General features: G+C 38.0%; 1 protein-coding gene across 1 annotated transcript; it reads left to right on the top strand.

Annotated features, from left to right (window-relative positions):
- The first annotated feature begins 7,389 nt into the window (after nucleotides 1-7,389).
- Nucleotides 7,390-14,817, top strand: si:dkey-12l12.1. Its single transcript, XM_041967484.1, has 6 exons — nucleotides 7,390-7,718; nucleotides 9,436-9,483; nucleotides 13,382-13,492; nucleotides 13,830-13,940; nucleotides 14,231-14,311; nucleotides 14,384-14,817. Exons 1-6 carry the CDS (start codon nucleotides 7,596-7,598, stop codon nucleotides 14,432-14,434), a joined length of 525 nt encoding a protein of 174 aa, XP_041823418.1. The 5' UTR covers nucleotides 7,390-7,595; the 3' UTR covers nucleotides 14,435-14,817.
- Nucleotides 14,818-23,477: the final 8,660 nt, after the last annotated feature.

Raw genomic sequence — 23,477 nt, 5'->3', positions numbered from 1 at the left:
ATTGACCGTCCACAGCGTGAGCCATTCTCATATCACATTGCAGACATGTCAGAGGGTTTAACACCAAAAGTGTGATAACAGCATTGGTTAATAATATGAAGAGCAATGCGCATATCTATTGGTTTTAGCTACATGGGAGTTCTACTAATATTTCTTCACCAAACCTAGATAGACTGTTGCTGAATACCAAGAACAGCAAGATTTATTAAAGCAAAGCAAATGCTATGCATCAACACAGAGATGTCTTGCAGAACAGGATGAACAGGAATACAGAGAACATGAAAAAAAACAAAAACTCGCTTATTACACTATGATTTTGCATTCAAAACTGGATGTTTTCAATTCTTTCTACCTTCAGTTACAATATCCAGACAAAACATTATTCATAGATGTATATTTACATATTGCTGTATGTAATAAAGCATGTGTGTAAAAGAGCATATTTGTCCTTTCACGCCTTGCTTCAGCCAGACACACACACACATTTGGTTCCCTTTGTCCTCTATCACAGGCTTTCACCCTCAATGTCATTGTTTGAATCCAACTTCTTGCTGTCATGGTAACCAGAGCAAAGAGAGGATGGTGTACAAACGAGAGACAGAGAGAGGCCATGACCCATACTATATCTGACACTCTCTCATGATGATGTGCTCTGTATTCTAGCTGAATGAACAATGGTCGGTGTAATCTGATAATAAAGGGGCAACCTTTATTTCACTTCTAAATGTATTGACTGAGCTCATTGGCCTTCCTTACACCATGTGCACATTTAAGAGAGCTCAGCAATAAAATTGTTAGGATTAATTTTGTTTGACCTTGAACTGATTTGCAGAAATTGCCCAAATATTTTTTGGAGATGGATGTTATATTTTCAGATAAATTGAATATAGAAAATATTGAAGTTATAGCTGAATATGGAGTTCCACATCCAAAATAGTTCAAATAACAGATGAATAACCTCAGCTCAAAGGAGTCATAAATGTTGAGAAACATTGCTTCAAATTTATCATTCAGTGTCTCAAAGTCCTGGGCGTTGAAGAAGAATAGGTCTAAACACAAAACACCAAAGGCAGCTATAAGCCCCTCCCAAGCTAGAGAGGGACAGCGATGCTTGAGTGGTTCTGATCACATTTAAGCAATTCACTATAACTGTCACAAAAAGTTACATGTAGGCGAAAAAGGGGGAGAGAAAAAACAACCGTCATATCCTCAAGTATAAAATTTGCACATGTAAACAATTGTTCTAATCCATTTTTGACCAATCACGATGTAAACAGAACTGTTACAGCAGAGTTCTTTTGATTTTACACAGTCGTGTTTCAGACAGCACCTGGCTTATTTCTTGGTTTTATGGAGTAATATAAAAGAGGCTATTTGTGTACATAAGTTGATTCATTTAAGTTGTCATATCTCCACAGCTTCCAGCCACAGTGACTTATGATTTAATGGATTAGCTATAGACTCCTGGGAGCTTTGATGTCTAAATTTGTAAGTTATGATAATCTGTATCAAAAGGACTGGATTTTGAATTAAGCTGTTTTTCTCCCAACTGTGCTGTGTGTAGAGAAAAGGAGAGCTGTAATGCTTTTTTATATTAGATGAAAATATCAAGAAGAGGGTAGAAGATACAGATGTTAGATTAAAGGCAAATAATGCTGGTTACGGACGAGATACTAAAGATTAAGTCTGGGTAAACACACTAATCTTCAAAAAGGTAAAAAAAGAAAGTGAGATGTAAGATGCCAGTAAGTACTCTGTCTCTGTCTGTTCAATGACAAACACACAAATCGCGTCAGAGCCTTGTTGTTTTTCCTCAGCCTTGTCCTTGGCTTCCTCTGCTGTTTCCACATGACAGCACTGAAAGCCTCGCTGCTTTTCTCTCCCTCGCACCTCTCACATAACTGTTGCCAAAGCAGTCTCACAGAGAAAGAGGAGGACAGTGTGCTGGAGAGGAGTATTGATTTGCAATCAGACCTAGAGTTGCACAGACAGCTGGGGGAGGAATATGAGTCCTCATTTCTCAGCAAAGATTACAGCTACATAGCCTCAAACTAAGACAATATAGAAGCCATGCAGTTTCTCTACTCATTAGAGTTCTGCTCATCTGTAACGTTCACATCTGCATACAGTGGCACAGGGAGTTGAGGAGAGTTATTTGGTGCATGACTAAGTTGAGACTAAATGGAGGCCTAATAGGGGCAAATTTTACCTTGGTGCACAAGATAATTGGCTGCTTTGTCAATAGTTCACTGAATCTGAAAAAGTCACACATATTGTGTCTTCTGGGGCTCAAGAAAACCCATTCATATTGCTTGATGTTTATGTTTTTAAAATGCAAACACACAGACCTGCAAAGGAGAGTCTTTACCAGTCTTACTCCATCTGCACATCTGACATTGCTTAAAGCAATTATTATTTGCACTGACGTTTTGTGAAAAGTGGATAAAAAATACACTACCTAGCCAAAAAAAAAAAAAAAAAAAAAAAAAAATACACCACCTGGATTTGACAAAGCAAATAGGTACGAGCTTCCTATTGGATAATTACTGTATGGGCAGTTATCGTCCAACTGGCAGTTGATTTAACCCCAACTCATGCAGTGAGTAGCTTCTCATTTCTTAAAACAACCATGTGGAAAGACACATCCGGTAGTCGTGGAAAAAATGTTAGTCTGTTAAAGAAGGGTCAGATCATTGGTAAGCATCAAGCAGAGAAAACATCTAAAGAGATTCACAAACTACTAAAATTCTGTTAAGAACTGTCCAACGCATTATTAATAAACTCTGGAAGGATTCGAGGAAGTAATGGAAAAAAAATCCTGCATGACGGTGATCAGCGATGTAATGGTCTTTTGTGTTTTTGGTTTAGTTTTACTCCTAATGGGTTCATTGTCTTGTGTGGTTTCCTGTTTTATTTTGTAGGTCATTCCCCTTGTGTATGGTGTTTTGCTTCCTGTATCTCAGCGCACCTGGTTTAATTGCAAATTCACTTCACCTGTCTCCAATTAGTTCTTCTGTGTATTTATACCCCTTGGTTTCAGTTTCTTGTGTCACATCATCCGTCCTGTTTCCCTGTGGTTTTTTTACTGTTGTGTGGTTCCTGGTATTCTAGATTTTGGATTAAATAATTTGTTCCTGCATTTTGTCTGCCTCCCGCCTCTCCATACTGCATTTGGGTCCTCGTTTCCACCAAACCGTGACAAGCAATCACTTCAATGGTAAAATCAAATTGAAGAAAACAAAATGGAACTTAGGGCTGTTTAATAGTGAAAGTAAGAGCGTTTCCGCATACACAATGCAAAAGAACCTGAAGAGATTGGGACTGAACAGTTGTGTAGCCACAAGAAAACCACAAATCAGTGAGGCTAATTGAAGAAAAAAGCTTCAATGTGGTGGGGAGCATAAAGATTGGACTCTGAAGCAATGGTAGAAGGTCATGTGGTCTGATGGGTCCAGATTTACTCTGTTCCAGAGTGATGAGAGCATCAGGGTAAGAAGAGAGGCAGATGAAGTGACGCAGCCATCATGCCTACTGTGCAAGCCTGTTAGGTAAGTCAAGGATCTGGGGTTGCTGCAGTTGTTCAGGTCTAGGTTCAGAAACATTATGTGCCCAAAGAATGAGGTCAGCTGACTGCCTTAATATACTAAATGAGCAGGTTATTCCATCAATGGATTTTTTCTTTCCCTGATGGCACGGCCATATTCCAATATGACAATGCCAAGAGTCATTAAGCCGAGCACGAGGCATCATTTTCACACGTAGACTGGCCACCACCAAGTACAGACTTTATCCCCATTGAGAATCTTTGGGAGGTGCTGGAGAAGAAAGTGATCTGAATCTCCCATCATCAACGCAAGATCTTGGAGAACAATTATTTCAAAACTGAATCAAAATAAATCTTGTGACATTGCGGAGGCTAAATGAAACAGTGTCACAGCAACAGGGGCGCTGCCAGGGATTCTGGGCCTGAAAAGAAACTAAAGTTCCGCCCATTGATACTGTAATAAATAAAATGAGCCATTTTAATGATATTTTGACCATCATACATATATTTGTGAAAAAAGAAACATGACAGTTAGGCTACTTGGTTGGGGAAGCAATAAAATTACAATGAAGTTAATTCAATTATTTGCTGTAAGACAGATACTATACATTCCAAAACTGAATGAGACAGTGTTACAGCAAACACATGCTGTAATACAAGCTAAAGGCGGTCCAACAAAATATTAGTGTGACCTTATTTCTTTGGGGGGGTGACAACTCTTTTTTTGGTCAGGCAGTATGTTGCTCTAATTTTGACCCTGGTGACTTGGAATTTTTAAGAAGAAGCTTGTTTCAGATTGGAGACATTTTCATTTAACTACATGCTACCATTGACAAAGGGTCTATATGGGTCCTAAACCTAAGCAAATAATGAAATGATACCAAATAGCTAATGGTTTTACATGGATACCCACTTTCTTGCTTACAGAAGAATGATAACACTCTTAAGTATGTGAATATACAGCTAGAGCTATAACTACTTAGCTTTATTTGACAAAACAAATACCTGGCAATGCCAAACAGGAAGAAAATGCATTTCAACCAACTTCATTCATGACAAAGTCATAGTCTGACATGACATACATGGTTATTTGTTAAATGTATATTTTTTAAATTATGGTGAGACTATTTCTAAACAAAGCATAGCCAAACAGAGTGCTGACAGTGGTGCAGATGGTCTAATCAGGAAGCTAATATCAGGGTATGAGCTCTTCTCAATTATTTCATTTTAGCTCCTCATTTCCTCATTTTCCTCCTGCTGTCTGTGTCCATTATATTGACCACAGCACAACAAAAACAAGAGTGTCTCAGTTCCTAAAATGCACCAGGAGGAGAGAGGATAGAGGACTGATGAGGCGCCTTAGAGGAGCTATAAGTGAGACTGTATGTGTTTTCCTTTTTACAGTAGAAGTATATGTGTAAAAAAAGAGGCACAACTCAGTAAATGGGATAACATGTTTATTGTAATAACCATGGTGGGGACTAGAGAGCACAGCAGAGGGCTCTCCACTGACCTTCTTAAAAACACAAATGAGTCATCTTTTAAAGGATGACTTAAGGACACCACGTTGCTGAGCTTGTTCAAACACATTTTCTTCATTTGAAAAGTCTCTCAAAAATCAGACCAATGTTGTTTTCCACTGATCCTATTTTATCAGTTCATTTTTCTTAAATTTCTCATGTCAAAAATCTCAGACACCATGATAAGTTTAATCAGTTATAACTGATTCAAAAGGCTGCATCAATTAACAGGGAATCTATTGCTCCTGCTCTGCTGTCTCTCCACTGGCATCTTATTATGCGCAAACTGCCATTTCCTGTTCATTTAAACACTACATGGCCTTGAATTTTTATTTCTTTTTTATTTGAGCGTTTGACTAGGATATCTTGTCTTTATTGTAACATTGAAAAGTTGACCTCTGAGACTATGTGAAATTTCCATTCATGTCTTGTGTTGTGGCACGTTCAAACATATTCTGTCAGAGGAGTCAGTGTTTCAGGTTATATAATGGAAAACATCCATTACTTTATGAATCATGTCTCTTAATCCAGATGATGTTTTCTAAGTCACATTTCCTGTTTTTCTCACATCTGTCCTCCTGCTGTTAAAGCTTGTTGCTCACACAAAAAAAAAGATTTGTGGCACAATTTACCTGTCTTTTTACTTCCCCCCACCTCCACCTCCATCCCCCAGGCAGACACGCAAAGACATTGGTGGAAATTGGTTTTCTTGTGAGGTCAGAGGCTATTAGCTAAAGAGTTTCATTGTCAAACACACTGACAGCAGCTGAAAGCAGAGCTGGAGATGAATGACAGTTCCCACAGGGTGAGCTGATCTGCATTACAATTTTATACAGTTCAGTCCCTGAGATGACTCAATAAAAGTTGCTTTAAACTTGACGATCTAAAGCAAATTAGATTATGAAATATTAATTGTATGAAATAATTCCTCCCCTGCTGTGATTACTTTCTTTTTACATTTCACCATTCTGGTTTGTGAGAACTTAGTATGAACTTATAACAGTGGTAACAAGATTTTGGCATAATTTTCAGGATGTTTTAAGCTTAACCACAAACTGTGATTCCAACAGGGAATAACAATGAAACGAACTCGGTTTGTCCTGTCAGACAACGGATGTGTTTGCCTGCTCAAAGTTTCTGCTGCCAAGTAAAGCAACATTTTGCTGCTTAGAGGTCGTTTTTCACTCTTCCCTTCTATGGTCTCAGACCAAACATCCACGCCATTGATTCACATCATTACTCCACAACTGTCCAGCCAGTGGTCTCTCAGCCTCATGGGAAATGTTTGCAACAATACTTACTAAATATATCCCAGAAAATGAGGGAGTTTAGGGTTCAACGCGGGGGAAGAAAATTAATATCCATGTTTCATTTTCTCCACAACAGCTCTGACTCACTGCTTTCACAATCTTTTTTTAAGTTTGCTGAGCAAGTGTGAGTATCGTCCCCTGACAAGCTGCTGGGCAGGAAAGCTGTATATGGACTTGACTTGGACCGGAAATTAAATGTATTTAATTTCCATAATTTTCACAGCAGTGTATGGGAAATAATTCTTCTGTGACCAAAAGCATGCGGCTTAAAGACATTAGACTTGAATTCTTCTCTTCCTTGCTCCCACTCATTCTTTCCATCCTGTAATATACCTTGAGACAGGGTGCCTATTCATGTAAAACCCCAGCAGGACACACATCTTTAATGGTGTGTTATGTTTTACCAGCTATATTGTATAAACTCCCACAGAGGTGCACTAACTCTGTCAGCGTGTGCTTGCTGGATAATGTAAAGCACGATGTTCAGTTTAGAAATAGTACCGTACAGCTTCCCTTTCAACTTTTTCACTCCTGAATAATCACGAGCAGCCTCAAAAGACTTTATTTATATCCACATCTAACCTGTTTTATTTACTTCCATTTGGTTTAAATGGGAGTCTGCAGGCTGACAGTGTTGATAACTGCTGTATATATCACAGAGAAGTCTACTGCAGAGTAATTATTGTTTCTAAAAGACTCGCTGAAGTCTGGATCTGTGAAGATCTGCATAAATATAAAAACAACTTGTATATTCTGAAAGGATGAGAAGAAAGATTTATCTAGACTGTGCCAGGAGACAAATTCCCGGCATAATGCTGCATTTCTTCGAGACATAACAGGAATCAAAACACCAATTTTTCATTTGCTGTGAGGACAGTTTTGACAGCACAAGTTTCCTCTCTCTCCACTGGCTTATTTAAACACACATGGGCACACACACACTTGGGAAGCAGTTGTAATGCAGGCATAAGTGGAAAACGGGCTTCATACTTCTCTTCGGGATGGGGGTAGAGGGGCGGTGGGCCCCGCAAGATGTCTGACATGTTTCTGCAGTACCACAGGCCACTGGCTGGCGTAGAGCACATGCTTGTGGTGGGCTGTTTGTCTGCGTGAAGCTGGCATGGCCTCCCGTTCCCCCGCATCTGTTCCCCATTAGCAGAGCCGAGAGTATAAAGCAGGGAGCTGACAGAGGCTGGGAACAGTCTAGTTCCAGCCTGGATCATGGGGTTTAGTGTCTGGCTGTGTGTGCTGTGTCTGCAGGCTAGCCTGCTGTCACACGCCTTTGACTGCTCAGGAGCAAGCCAGGGAGAGTTGTGTGTCAGCGGAGGGACCGCAGACAGACAGGTAAGTGACGCACTACTAATGGAGGTGATAGTTAAGAGACTGACAAGGGTGTTCATTATGTGTCAGTCATCATTTGTGCTGCTTAGATACTGCAAAGGTAAGTGTTTGTAGCAAACTATACAAATCCAACTTTATTTCTAATTAAAATAAAAAAGAAACTTATAAGAAATTTAACTATAACATTTTTTTTTTGTTTTAAAATGGGAAAACGTCAAGAGAACACTCGAACAGAACAGTAATTTTTCTCCTTTGTAAACTATTTGATCTCATTCATCTAAATACTATCACTTCAGTTGTGTGATGAATATCTTCTAATGATTGGAGAGACAAATCGGCTTTAAGGTTTGTGCTTTCTTAGGTTTGAATAACCAGAAGCAGACAGATTTGGTTAGTTTTCAGACATAGTGTGGTTAGTGTTTATACGGCAACTCGGCCAGAGGAAACCAGTAACTCTGCTGGAATGTAAGTTGGTCCATTCTGACTCTGATGAAAAAGGCTGCTGTGACAATCATAGCAAAGACGTGTACAGTCTAACCCTGACCTGTGGAGACATGTAATTTTTTTTTCTCATGCAGAAACAATGTCATTGTAATGATTTTTACAGACATGGTGCCACTATACCAAAAATATACCCTTCTGTGGAACAAAAACCCTTCAGCTCCCCTTTTGGCTTTTCATGTGGCTACCAGCTGTTATACTTCAAACTTGTGGTTAGCATTTTTCTGTGGACTGTCCTCATGTTCTGTCCAAAGAAATTGCCCTCATCTGGACAACGGATTTGACAGCAGCAGGAGGGTGTCGGGAATTCTGTTCCATCTTAGAGAATTGGCGCCACATGTGCTTTTTCTGCAACAGTTATTTGTAATGTAATTACAGCATGTGCAATTATAAGCTTCAGTTGTGGTGAGGGTTAACTAATACCAGCAGAAGCGAAAAAACTAAATTTGCTGCATTTGGTTCGGTTAACTTGTGTTTGCCTGTTTCCCTCAAAAGCAGAATACGTCAAATGAGGAATTTTGTGGGATTCATCAACAGATTTTGTGTGCAACAGCACAAGGATTTAATAAACACCATCAACTTATAAAACAAACAGAATGATTTAATGAGTTTGCCAAAGCCCAAAAGATTACAGCTGCTCAAGGAGTGCTGTCTCTTTTGGTGAAAGGTATGTTTCAGAAATATTTTCTTTAAAAAATAATAAAATACATCACAACATATATCCCCAGCTGTGGGACTTTAAGAAGAGATTGCGCCAGTCTGTGCCAAAATAGCCATTTTGGAGACCTCCCCTGAGCTTTCTGTACTAAAGCCTCTCTAATTTTGTTCTGTTTCACATTATTAGAATTGATCCTTGCAGAGATTGTATGTTGATTTGATAGAGATTTAGAGCTACAGTCATACTTTCAAAGGTATATTCATGTTTATCCTGAAATGTTTTGTTTGTTTGTTTTTTTGGGCAAGCCTGAAACATTTTTCTTTTTTGCTATGTGCCATCTTCATTTATTCTTCTCATATTTACTTATCTTTACAAAGTGTTACATTTACTACAATTCCAAAAGTATTCAATAAACCTTGCAGATATATAATCATGTCATTGTGGATGTGTAATTTTTGAGCAGAGGCATAAAATGTAGGCACATCAACTGAAGGATGCTTGTTATCTATCTTTTCATATTCTTAATTAAAAGTAAGCAGTGACTAACTTTTTTCTTCTCAGCATGAAGATCAAAGAAAACAGAGAGCACTACCCTCAACTGAGGGGATGGTAAGTAACACCACTCACATTTCTCTTTAAATGTCATTGTTCAATTTCAATTCTGTATTTAGAGGATACCAGAGACAGAGCTAAATATGACCCCATGCGTTATTTACAGATGCAGGCTAAGACATTCAAGAAATATACAACATCTAGTGGTCATAAGATCAACTGCTTGCAATGTGTGGTGTTCCTGAGGGTGGTGGTTAGGTTGTAAGAAGAAGGGATTTCACCATGTTGGTTTTCTAACCCTAACTATCCAGAGAAATAAGACCTTATTTACTGATTGATTCACAGCAGTTACGTTCTGAAGAACATAAGAGTTCATCCACCAGAGAATCTCTTTTCTCTGTTTACCAAGCACATCAGTACCATTCAGTCATTCAGTCAGATATCAGAGACAGACAGCAAAGATAAAGGCTGTTGCTGATACACATCTTTCAGCAATGTTTAAACCTTTTTAATTTAACTTTAATGCGTATTTGAAAAGGTTGCTCCATTAGCTGTTAAATGGAGCTAAATGCTGAGCTCAAGTTCAAATAAACTGAAGAAATTAGATTGAAATTTCTTATTATAATTTTTTAATCCAACACAATATTATCATAAAGCACACCATAAGGGGATAAGGGATAATCGGACCAGTTTATAATTAATTAATTATCCTTCAATTATTGGAACAAGACTGTATTCAGTATTAGTTCATTAAGCTTTACTACCCTTTAATTTTACATAGATAATGTATAATTCAGAAATGAATTTGCTTTTAATGGAAAGAAAAATGAAAACTCAGCATGTATGTTTTTAAATTCTGTCTAATTAATTTCCATTTCTGTGTATGCATTCAATTATTCTTATAAATGACTTTCAGTTGCAAAAGCTGACTAAATTGTTAATATGTAATTTGTTATATTTCCATTTTGTTAGTCAGATTTAGTTATTTACACACACATGCAGCCCACCCTAAAAGATCCCACACACATGAAAAAAAAAAAAACAATTTAACCCTTTCCTTGCAATGCAAATTTTGAAAGCCAGCCAGAATGTTTTATATGACTGCGCTGATAGTTTAATGTTACATTTTTGAGATACAAATCTCTGAACATTTGCTTTCAGTATTTGATGTGACCCCCTTTTGCCGTTCGGCACTTCTTGGAAATGCTGTAGCCCGCCTAAGCCTGTTCTTATAATTAGGCATAGTTATTATATACCAGATTGTGTTGTGTGTTATTAACATACATGTTTTTAGTTTTGTATAGCATTTCTCACTATGAGAGGATGACACCCAGCCCTGTGATTATACCCTAGCCCTAACTTGTTTATTTCAGCTATGGGAAATGATACGCTAAAAGCAGAAAATGTGCCTAAATGACATGTGAAAAGTGCCAAAAGTGGTGTGCTGTTTATAAGCATGAGCCTCTTTACAGAGGAATGAACTGCTTGCTTAGGGTCACTGTCGCCAGTTTTCACCAGTCACCAGTTTTCCTCCTGGGAATTATTTCATCAGTGGATGTCCTTTACACTGTAAAATCTAGTTAGTTAGGCTTTCTTAGAAAAGGCATACATTAGGGCTGTCAAAAATAACATGTTAACTTGATAATAAACACAGCATTAATGGAGCAACCCATGGACATTGTCTCCGTGGAGAAAGGGGGTGTTTCAACATGTACTCTTTTCCCAATGAGAGGGTTCAACACCTGCACTTTTCCTGCATTCTTATTTAAACGTGCAACAGCCCAGCTGTGTTTTGCACCAACGTTTCTACTCTAATGGCGCTCTGGTCGTCTCTGTTTGTGACGGCTTTTGGTGATCAGCCGATCAGCTTTTCTCTCGTTGCGTTTGTTTATCCTTCAGCTGAGAAGGAGGAAACTAGCTGTTCATGGTTCACATATTTACCCCAAAGCGTCGTGTTTGGCAGGACCTTCCCTAACACAGTGGCTGACGAAAGGATGTTTCTGTAGCAAGGATTTATATTTTAGTTGTGCAGGGGCGGGTCTAGAAAAGTTCTGATGGGGGCCAAGCAGGAGCATTGGCCAGGAAAAAAGTGTAAAAAAGTGAAGAAGAACATGTAAAACAAACAGCCAATGATCTATTTTATCAACAGGTTTTTACTTTAAGTGACGCTGCTGCAGGACGTGTTTTTATCCAGATCATCAGTTTTATCTGAGTTTCTTTATCAATGTTGGCTGTTTAACTTCAGACATCACATCGGCTGGTTTTATGACCGATATTATCACCATGGAAATGGTTGGTTAGATGATGATATATGAATTCTACATTATGATCTACAACATGGTATAGATGATTTAGAACAACATAGAAGTACACTACATGCTGCATTTACTGACCCTTGGACATCTGATGTTTACCCAAGGGAAGGTCCGTTAACAGTAAATATTTGTAGCATTGGCTCTTTTTGTTGATACAATACAGTAAAGACGGGCAAATTTCAGGCATATAAAAACTTGCGAATTGTGATTTATTTTGAAATTATTTGAAATGTGTGAGTAATTTGTAAACTGTGATTAATCTGATTAAAAGTTTTAATCATTTGACAGCCCTAGCATACATTGAATCAACTTAAAACAAAAATCAATAAAGTAGAATAGAAAATTTTACTCATAGTAGTTTCAGTTGTGCCCTCTCGGTGTATTACACGCCTAGTATATTGAAGGCTCTTTAGACAACTTCTAGAAAGGGGAAGAATGTTCTTGAATTACTTTCATTTGCAGGCATTCTGTGGGTTGGTGGACTCTTTTGACTTTTTACAAATGGTTTTATAAACTCTTCATTGTGTGACTTTCTCAGAGATTGCTGTTCTTGCCAGATCCATTTTTCATAAACTCTTTGTGCTCAAACTTTATCAGATCTTTAAGATCCATAAACAAAGCAGGATGCCACACCCTGGCATCACAGCTTTGATCAAAAATATCTGATCCTAATGCAATATTCCAAGTTCAGTTATTTTTGCCATTCATTCAAATGTAATATTGTATTTCTTTCCTCAACATATATAGTATCAGACACAATTTTTGTTTAATTTGTTTAATCTCCTCATCTACTTTAGTCCAGATTTCTGTTAAAAGGTTTATAAATGAATCCAAAAAGAATAACTAAATATTAAACTGTTGTGAGGAAAAAACAAATATCAATTTCTACATAAGAGCAGTGCGATGTGTACACCTCCAAAGATTAAGTCATAAAATATTTCTTTCATATTACATTTAACCAAAACTCTACACCAAAGCTGCTGTGCTAGAGCCAGATCTAAAATATTCTGTCTTACAATGCTGGAAACTAAAGCAATCATCAAAATGTAGGTCAACAGCAATCACTGGAAGCACTTTGCATGAAAACTAAATGGCTGATGATCATTTGCCACTAAGATAGTCATCTTTGTTATCAACACATTGAAAAAGAAAAAATGTTAGGCACTTTTTTTCAGTGTCTGGAAACAACATTTTAATTTCCACACTTGGCAAGGGAAAAGTAAATCATCAATGGGGCCAAATCCCCAAGGAACCATTAAAAGTGTAAAGTCCTAATTTGCTAAGTAAAGCCCAATTATTACTCAAAGTGACAGTGCATTTATTAGGAAAATAAGTGGATCAATAGCAGTGACTCATTCTGAGCAAATCAATGCAGGAAATGGTGGGGCCACAAACAATATTAATTTTACAGCAGCCCCCCCTATCCCCCGCCCACCACACTTCCTCTCTCTGGAGCTTGCCTTCCAGCCGAGGAAAGGAGACTAAATTAGAGTATGATTAAAGACCAAACAGAAACAGAACGAAGCACTCTCACAACCCGCTGCACACAAAACCTGATGCAATTCATCACCTGTAGAAACACACCAGCCATTGTTGTTTCCCTCTCTGTGGTTGTGGTTGTGACTGCCTCATCCTTGCAGGTTTTGTTCAGACGTAAGAGACAGCTGGAGCAGAGGGTGCCCACCCACCTGAGTCACGTCAGCCTGCCTGGAGCCTTCGCTGTCAAAGGCTTCCCTAACACTCTCATCCAGGTAAACCACTCTGGTTAGTCACACAAGAGTCAGCAAAAGCCAAGTGTGGGTGTGGAGATGGGATTACAGAGCTGGCAGATGATGCTAAAGGTCAAGCTGAAGTTTTTGTCATCCTGTATCATCTGCTCTTGCTGACAGACAGAAACAATCTAAAAGAAATTAACATTATTTGTTGATTAATTTATGTACAATATTAGAGCATTTGTATTAGGGGAAAATCAAGGGACAAAATAATAGATTAGGATGCTTTCAATTTAAACATTTAGTGCACTGAACAACAGTACAGCAGTGTGTGTGTGGTAGTGTTAGTATAATCGTCTGTGTCTATGTCTTTAAGGCTGACAGGTCCAGAAGACACTTGGCTGCAAATAAGAAAAAGAACAAGCGTAAACTCCGTGCCGGCTCCCTCTCCCTCCTTAGCAGAGACAAGAAAACCAACCCCCTACAGGTGGGTCTCCATGGCAACCCAAAAGCAGCAGAGGAATAGCTGGGGCAAAGAGGCTGGATGTGCTAGCATGGTTATAAGGCTACCTTAATCTCTTATGTTGGATCAATTAAGAAAGCTCACCTGTATGATCCAGTCTTCAAAAGTGAACTCATTCAGACAGGAAACTTTCATTTTTTTCAATTGCAAAAGTACATCATAATCCCTTTCTATTCATAGGATAAAGTTTGTTCTCTTGGAAAAGTCACAATTAAAAAAAGCTAACAGTGCCATGTATGGGAACACTCTTTCAGGTGATCAGAGCGAGGAGACAGGTGAAACTTGATCCACCCAAGAGGGGGAAGTCAGGACGTTCTGGAGCATTTTCTGTCCTGGTGAGTCATCACACACTGTTTACCATCTCACACAGTGGAGAATAACATTTGATAAATGTTTGTTCTCTGCAGGGAGATCCTCAGAATGATGGGCAAAATGTCAGACCTGATGGGAGCATGTAGAAGACAAGTGCCAAGATTTTCTATTATTGTTGGCAAACCCTAACAAAGAGTATACAGTTCAAATGGAGAGAAAAGCAACAGAAGACTGGGATGAAAATTTAACACTTAGCTGATTAATATACCCTTACTTTTAGATGTAAGCTAACTTATGCTAATTGGCCAGTCTGTACTAGCAAATCATTTTTATTATATTTACAGTTGTGATTTTTAATACATCTCTGCATAATATCACATAATAAGAGATCCTATAATGATATTTCACTTTTTTCCTTTTTCTTATAACCTATTTAATCACAGATTTCTTTAAAAGATTGAGTGGGTATATTTTTGCAGAATTATTTCTTGTACTGTTTTATCAGGTTTCAATTAAAGGTTTGTGGAGACTTATAGTGTAAATTTGTTTAATGAAATGTATTTTAGGCTTTTAAAAACAATAACTATGTAATAATAACTTCTAACCTGTTACATTTGAGGACAATCAGAAAGTTTTTAACCAGCATTCATCCTTATTGGCTTAGATTAGCATTGATAGAAAAGCAACTGTCTTTTTTTCTCTCAGGGCTGAATAAGTGGATGTAACATCTCACATGCAGGTTCTGAAACTTGACAGGAAAATGAGAGAAGATGGTTCGGCTCTACCTGACCGGCAGCTTACTCTCAGTCATGCTTTACTGAGATCTTTTTTGCTGTCCAGTCATACATATAAATTAGTCTAATTTCAACAAACATATTAACAAAAACTGTCGTCCAGAACAACCTGTAGGATACAGTTTAATGTAAACCCCTCAAGCTGTTGCAGTTTCAGCCCTGTCCCCTGGCAGATAGAGGTAGTTATTGGACCAATTCCAATCACAATGTAGTCCCCAGAAAACTAAGGCAAAGGGATCACATTTAATTGGCTTGTTTTAGCTACTCTGCTCATGATTAAAAACCAGTTTAAAGAAGCTGCTTTTGGCGTAAACATGGCTCCATTCTCACTTTATTGGTATGTACACTCTTACCTCTATTAAGAAGCTGAACAAACTTTCCCCAAATCCCCATAACACGTTATATTTTGATTTTACCGTGACAGATTCATAAAATTAAGTTTCAGTGTGGCTCAAATGACCCCATTTACAGAGTCAAATGACAGATGGAAAACATTAAAGGTAAAGCGTGTGGCTGGCGCCGATGGCGGCAGGGTGAACCCAGCAGGAGCTTACAAGAGACTCACTAATCCATTCATATTACAGCAGCCAAGGCTAAATGGCCTGCATGTAAGTGAAAATAAAAACTGAAATGAAGTCCAGACCATCTGTTACAGGAGTCAAACTTTGTCTATTTTAAATATTTTGTGTCAGTTTTATTCATTTGGGCAAGAATGGAAATGTAATGTGGTATGGACCACAAAATTAGTTTGAGCTTTTCTGCAGGACACTGACGTGGGTTTTGTGGGCCGCTTTGAATTTTAGTCTTTAACATGTTGGATTAGAATTGCAGATTAAAAAAACACCTGTACTACTACTCAGAGAGATACAGTGTTATACTGTGATGAGCGCATGTTTGCTTAAGAAATCTAGTAGTAAAAGTGAAGGCTAAAAATGGTCCTTGTGAAAACAGCAGAAAAGCCCACCTGAAAGGCAATCTGACGAAGAAAGTAAGCCAGTGAAAAAAAGGCAATCTAAGCGAACAGAGTGACTCATCCTCTCCTCATTTACTGATCAAAGCCCTCGGCTCATGACGTAAACGTGCTGTGCTCTCAGTCTCATTTTTATGGTTTTATGGGCACAAACAGAGAGACACACAACAAAATGCTATTTATAAACTTGGCATTTTCCCCAAAGCACATAATTGGTGGTAAACATGCTTCAGCAGCTCGCTCTGGGAGAAAATAGACAAGTGTGAGGCCCTGATGTTGTCACTCAGTCATCAGATAGCCTGAATTAACTGGTTGTGAGGGGTCTCATCGTTGTCTTGGTGACAATCCATCACCAGATAGGATTTAGATTTTTTTTTTTTACACTGATAAAGACAAATATCTGATTCCTGTTTCAGAGGAACAAAAAGAGATATAGCATCAATTCACCCTTCCATCACCTCTCACACATAGACACACTCATTTTTCAGTGACAGCTGCCAGCAGGGTATCACTTGACTGGTTGTATTCTTGAGCTAATGCATCTTGGAAAACTGCTTATGGATTCAGGCAAGAGCATGCCATGCATGTCCAAATACAAGGAGACACGTCTCCAAATGCAATGTAACTGCACACAGACACAAAAAAAGAATCCCTACAGATGTGTGTACGTCATTGTGGTAGTGTAATGGTGTGTGGCTTTGTTGCTGCTTTACTTTGGTTTTAGGCTCTCTTGAGAACAAAGCTGTTGATAATCATGATTATCAGGCTAATGTGGAAGCCTTCAATATATAAGTCTGGGAAAGAAAATGACCCAACATGAGTGACACATCAGACTTTCCCATAAAAGTTTAAGATGAGTCAGTCAGGTTGATATGTAGTTAGTGGCTTACAGTCAATTTCCCTTAAGCTCTGGAAACCGCTGTATAAGTATTAGTTTCTTGTTGAGAGGGAGCATCTCATCCCAAACTGCATGCAATGTGGGAGAACAGTCACAAACAAGGTTTTACAATAACAGCATGGAAAACTCTGTCCTTAAGGAAGATCAACCCTAAACTGAGTTTAAATGGAACATCCAAGTGTTGAAAATTTGGATTCAGGTGTTTATTGTTAGAATCCTGGTTTAGCTAGGAAAAATGGGTAGTAACACTAAAACCAGAATTAAATGATTAAGATCATTTATTGGTAAGTGTAGCTATTTAAAAAAAAAGGAAAAGAAACCAACAAAATCTGAAAACAGGAGTCAGTAGAAGCAAACAAAACAAAATGACAAGGGCTAAAAGGGAATCGCACAGCCAGCAAATCAAATCTGGGGAACTACACAGCTAGTCCATCCAGCCAATCACCACACAGCAAACATGCCTTGTTCACAGGGCATTACACTGATGTGGTTTTAGATTATATGAAATGAATGGAAATTAAATAAACGAAAAATACTTTATTTGTCCCCAAAGGGAAAGGGCAATGTAATATTTTTTTGTTCTTTTGTTTGTTTTGTTATAAACTAGAAAAAATTAATTAACTTTCAGTTAAACTCTCGTTCCCAGGTGTGATGGCTGCTGGCAAAAATTACCTCCTGTACATTTCTGACTTTCAGTGAATTTGAAGAAACCTCTCACTGAACACACTCTGTTGTTTCCACACTGGGATGTGTTTAGGGTGTGAAAAATCTTTTGCAGAATTCTGTTTGGACAGTCAGCTTTAGCCGCTCCTGAGTTGTCCCCCCACACAAAAGCAGAAAAATGAAAACAGAAACAGAAGTAATGTATTACAACAAATATCTTCATATATTAAATTCTTCAGTGGGAACATCCCATCTATTGTCTTTTTCCTTTTTTGCCATTCTTCTGTGCAAAAATCCATAAACCGTTAAATGTTTGAAGGGTTTCTTACATGTATGGTTTGAAATCTGGACCAGTACTGTGGATGGGCAGTTTAGGATGAATTTGGAGTCTCGTCAATCCCACATGTATATACAGTGTGTGCAGAATTATTAGGCAAATGAGTATTTTGATCACATCATCCTCTTTATGCATGTTGTTCTACTCGAACAGCTACAGGCTTGAAAGCCTACTACCAATTAAGCATATCAGGTGTCAGAAGAGAGATTTGACGGACTCTGAAAAGTCAAAAATAGTGAGATGTCTTGCAGAGGGATGCAGCACTCTTAAAATTGCCAAGCTTTTGAGGCGTGATCATCGAACAATCAAGCCTTTCCTTCAAAATAGTCAACAGGGTCTCAAGAAGCGTGTTGAAAAAACAAGGTGCAAAATAACTGCTGCCAAGCTGCCAAGATGCCATTGGCCACCAGTTTTGCCATATTTCAGAGCTGCAACATCACTGGAGTGCCAAGAAGCACAAGGTGTGCGATACTCAGGGACATGGCCAAGGTAAGGAAGGCTGAAAAACAACCACCACTAAACAAGACACACAAGATAAAACGTCAAGACTGGGCCAAGAAATATCATAAGACTGATTTTTCTAAGGTTTTATGGACTGATGAAATGAGAGTGAGTCTTGATGGGCCAGATGGATGGGCCCGTGGGCCCATGGATCAGTACAGGGCAGAGAGCTCCACTCCGACTCAGACGCCAGCAAGGTGGAGGTGGGATACTGGTATGGGCTGGTATCATCAAAGATGAGCTTGTGGGACCTTTTCGGGTTGAGGATGGAGTCAAGCTCAACTCCCAGTCCTACTGCCAGTTTCTGGAAGACACCTTCAAGCAGTGGTACAGGAAGAAGTCAGCATCGTTCAAGAAAAACATGATTTTCATGCAGGACAATGCTCCATCACACGCATCCAAGTACTCCACTGCGTGGCTGGCCAGAAAAGGTCTAAAAGAAGAAAAAATAATGACATGGCCTCTTTGTTCACCTGATCTTAACCCCATAGAGCAGGGCTACTCAATTCGGTCCTACGAAAATATGTTTTTGTTTTGTTTTTGAATGCCAGAAATGTATATTTGTAAATTTTGAGTTGTTATATTGGTTTCCCTGGTGAAAATAAATAAGTGAAATGGGTATATATTTGGTTTTTGTTAGGTTGCCTAATAATTTTGCACAGTAATAGTCACCTGCACACACAGATATCCTCCTAAGATATTAAAACTAAAAAAGCCCCACTCCAACTTCCAAAACTATTCAGCTTTGATATTTATGAGTCTTTTGTGTTCATTGCAAACATAGTAGTTGTTCTATAATACAATTAATCCTCAAAAATACAACTTGCCTAATAATTCTGCACAGCCTGTATATCACTTGTGGCAATTTTACTTTGCACTGGATTTTATTATTTTCAACTGCTTAAATATCTAGAGGTAAATGTTTTTCCAGGTAGGTGCTATTATATAAGGCTAAAAGCCTTATATATTTATCTATTTATGCTTCTTTTTTTTTTTAGTCTGACAGGTTGTTATCAGCATTAGTTGTGCTCCCTCTTCTCAGAAAATGAGGATGAGTGCAAAGTTATCTTAAAAGACAACAGAACATTTTTTTTATAAACAACAAATATCCTTTAACTTTGATTTCTCAGGTTATAAAGATATTTTAACTAAATATAGTACATCAACTTTGACTAAGTATTTCTTGCGCAGTATTAATGGAGTGGTCATCATCTATTCTCTGTTCCAGCTGACCTCAGACTGGAGCCTGCCTTTCAGGCTGAATTTAACTTCTTCTCTTCTCTTCCTGCCACTTCTCATCAGATCAGATACAGGGCGCTGGTTGTCTCCCTTCACACTGTGTCACTGCTCTCTGGCCTGACATCGCCTTCTTAAAGCAGCCTCCTGAAGTCTGTCTGTCAAAACCTCTTCTAACTGCTGTCACAGTGCCCCAACTCTGTCACATCCCTCTGACCCTGATAAAGAAAAGGCAGGGAAGACAGAAGAAATAGATATGTTTCTGATCAATATGAGGCGGGTTATTTACAGGCCATTGTAGAATTCATTTACTTTTACAGCTGCTGATATAACAAAGCTTTTATCAGCACATTGAAAGGCCCCATCCTCCACCTGCTACTCCTTTTTTTTTTTTTTTTTTTTTGTCATTAATTGTAAATAGTAAACAAGTTTCCAATGCTGCCGGGAATATATTTAATATAACTTTTAGTCACATCCCAAACATACAGTTATGAAAAGCTTTGCCAAGTTAATATGAAGTATCCCGTAGCTAGCAGGTGACACATTAATGGGTTTTGTACCACTAATGTCACTAAGTGTTTCCAGCAGAACAGACCCATTATTATAAAATGTCAGACATAAACACAGACAGTGTTGCTAAAAGAGAAAAGTTTAAATGAGGAAAATGTTGCTGGAAGGTTCCCTGATATGCTATAAAGTACACTCATGAAAGTCACTGACCAGGATGAAGACACATTTTAACTGAAAGTTGCTTGAAGATTTATGATTTTCTATGGATTTAGTACTTGAAAAATTCATGTGTTTCGATGTACTGCTGGGCACATTTTGTCCTCTGTAGAAATAGCAATACTTGTAGTTTCTGCTTTTTGGCTAAGCTATCTGAATCAGGCCATATATCATTAGTATAGCACAATTGCTAAGTCATATTTAGGCTAAATTGTGATATCTGTCTAACTATACTCTCCTAATATTGCTGATTGACTGTGCATCATTGCCAATAGAAACTTAAAATACAGTACGACTTAGGCAATTATGCATTGAGGCTACCAATATGATGGATGCCAGGGCTAGCCCAAGGCATGAACAGGCTGAGCATCCACATGGGGAGCCCATGCTATCTGGGGACATCCAGGACAGCTCAATATGTCAAGATTCCTTAATATGAAAATAATAAGAATAATTACAAAATATCACTGAATAATATACGTAGAAATTGTGATGCACCTAAAAATTCAGTTTTATATTATTTTCATGGTTATGTGTCGACAATGAAAAGTTTAACAAACAATACTGGTTTCATCAGTTCCTGCTGTGGGCTGCACAGTGCAAGCGCAAATATAAGTTCAGTATATCACACTCACTACAATACTCTGAATATTAAAAATGCTAATTATTGCTTAACTATTTTTCTTGAATTTGCCAGGTTAAAAACTACATCCAGACTGACACCAGTATGATGGAAGCCAACTTTAAGTAACTCAAATGTGGGTTCAAGGAGTGTGTTACATTTACAGAGTATGGAATCATCAAGCAACTGCAATAGACAGGAGCCAGTAGCCAAATTAAATTTATGCTGAAGGCCCCATAAATACCTGGGTGTGATAGTCATATGAATTTTCCCTTTTGGTCTTAAACTGTATAATCTGAAGTCCTAGGGTTAGGGCTCAGGTTGATTTTGGATCAAGAAGTTGCCAAATTTGGACAAGAGGTTGAAGCTACAAAGAGATCAATGAAACATGAACCAACAAGAAAAGTATATTGACGGCCGAATGTCAGTTTAAAAATTAAAGTATTAACCTGATAACTGGTCCTTTTCCCCCCTCTTCTTTTATGGGGGTATTTCAATCAATCAATCAAGAGCATAATTGTTTGATTTGAGAGCAAGACTTCTTGTTGTCACACTCAAATGTCACATTTCTCTCTCTTAAAACTCTGCTCTGCCCTTCTTGATCTCAAATATATCATTCTTCCATTCAAAATGCTTCTCAAGTTTAGATTTGTAGGTTCAAATCTCCGGCACCCAAGCTTGGTTGCTTTCCTTTACACTCAGACACATTCTCTGTCTCTCTGCTTTTTTTTTTTTTTTTTTTTTTTGCGGGGGGGGGCATCAAAATCAGCTTATTATATTCATTTTATACTTTTCCTCCTTACTTTTAAATAGACACTTATTTGTCAATAATATAACTCATTGGGTAAATCTATGTGATCAAGTCTATGTCTCAACTAAGATGACTTCATGAGAGCACATAAAGCAGTGGTTGGCAACTGGGGGCCAGCGGGCCAAAAAAAAAATAATTATTGCAAATGAACTTTTAAATGAACAGCGTGGCCCCTATAAGAATGGTCAAGCTGGAGAGGAGGAAAGACGCATGACGCAGGAATCAGAAAGGTAGAGAGGGAGTACAGAAAGAGAGAGAGTAGAGAAAGTCGCTGTGAGAAACTGGTGTTTATCAGTGAATGTTTTGATACCAACTGTAGCAATAAACACCACACAGCTCTGCTAGTTCCAGCAGAGTCTTGTATCTGCTTTACCACTGCTGGTAAAAGGGAAGGGAACTATCCCTGAAACTAGCTGCAGCTTCACCCAGGAGGAATCACCTCTCCTCTGCCCCCTGAACTCGATGAGGAGGTGGAAAATTTAACAGCTGTTTTTGTCTGAGTTTTCTCCAATAGTGGAGACAACAGACCAGAGCATTATCATTACTAAACCTTCAAAGAAATGTCATAGTTCAAGAGCAAAATGACCAGACGGAAATAAAAGGAAAATAACTTTTGTTGTTGCTGTGGCCGCAGTGTTTAATTTATCTGGCAAAGAAGTAGCCTCATAAGCGCAGACAGACTACCAGACTTCTCCCTGACCCACTTTCTCATCTACTTCATGTGTATGAACACACACATTCCAAAAATAACACCTCGCACATGTATATATATTAAAATCTTTAATCACAATTAATCGCATTGTTACATCCAAAATGTCCTTTTCCTCTAAAAGAAGGCCTACTACTATATGAAGAAAATGCATTAAATTTTGGTCTACAAAATTAAATCAGGGGTCTACAATCTGCGGCTCCAGAGTAGCAAGTGGCTCTCTGGAACTTCAACAAATATCACAAATATCTATATTCCATAGAAAAAAGTCTGTCTAAATTTTTTTTTTTTATGTTTTTCTTTATTTTAAAACCAAAAATGGAAATAAAAATGCAGTTCTTCAAAAATAACAACAAATTCCCTATAGTAGATATTTAGCAAAAGCTATAACTTGCCTTTCAAAAGGTTTCATAACATTTGCGGCTCTGAATGAGTTTCATTTAACTGGATTGAGGGGAAAATGGCTCTTTGGACTGTAAAGTTTGCAGAGCCCTGCACTAAAATAAACAGATTTAGCAGCAGTTTTCTCTTCAAACAGCAACAGTTAAAATATTTCTCAATCTATACAAAATCAAATATTTATGACAAAGATGGATGAATTTTCAGGATTTACTAACTAAAAGGTAAAAAGAAGGAAGGAACAGATTAATATCAGCCATCAGGTGAACAGACAGAAAGCAAGATTAGATTCTCGCAGCTTCTAGATTGTTTTTTTATTGTTTTTTTTTTTTTGTTTTTTTTCTATAAAGTGCCTAATTTTTTTTGACATTCTAAGTATCTTTTTTTTTTATCTTTTTGGCACAACTCTAATCCCACATTTCACCCAAATTAAAAAAATAAAAACTAAAAATCAGACCTTATCGCGTTATACTATAATAGTTTTATTGTAAAAATATGAAACATATTGTTCTACTCTGATTAT

This window comes from Melanotaenia boesemani, chromosome 18 (genome assembly GCF_017639745.1).
Source record: "Melanotaenia boesemani isolate fMelBoe1 chromosome 18, fMelBoe1.pri, whole genome shotgun sequence".
In the NCBI taxonomy this organism is placed as follows: Eukaryota; Metazoa; Chordata; class Actinopteri; order Atheriniformes; family Melanotaeniidae; genus Melanotaenia; species Melanotaenia boesemani.
The sequence above is the reverse complement of the archived record's forward strand: the minus strand, read 5'-3'. Positions and strand labels throughout refer to the sequence as shown.

Coding starts and splice junctions, on each gene's coding strand:
- si:dkey-12l12.1 (XM_041967484.1), top strand. CDS start 7,596: ATGGGGTTTAGTGTCTGGCTGTGTGTGCTGTGTCTGCAGGCTAGCCTG. Junction 7,719..9,435: donor GAGGGACCGCAGACAGACAG/GTAAGTGACGCA, acceptor TTTTCTTCTCAG/CATGAAGATCAAAGAAAACA. Junction 13,941..14,230: donor AGAAAACCAACCCCCTACAG/GTGGGTCTCCAT, acceptor ACACTCTTTCAG/GTGATCAGAGCGAGGAGACA.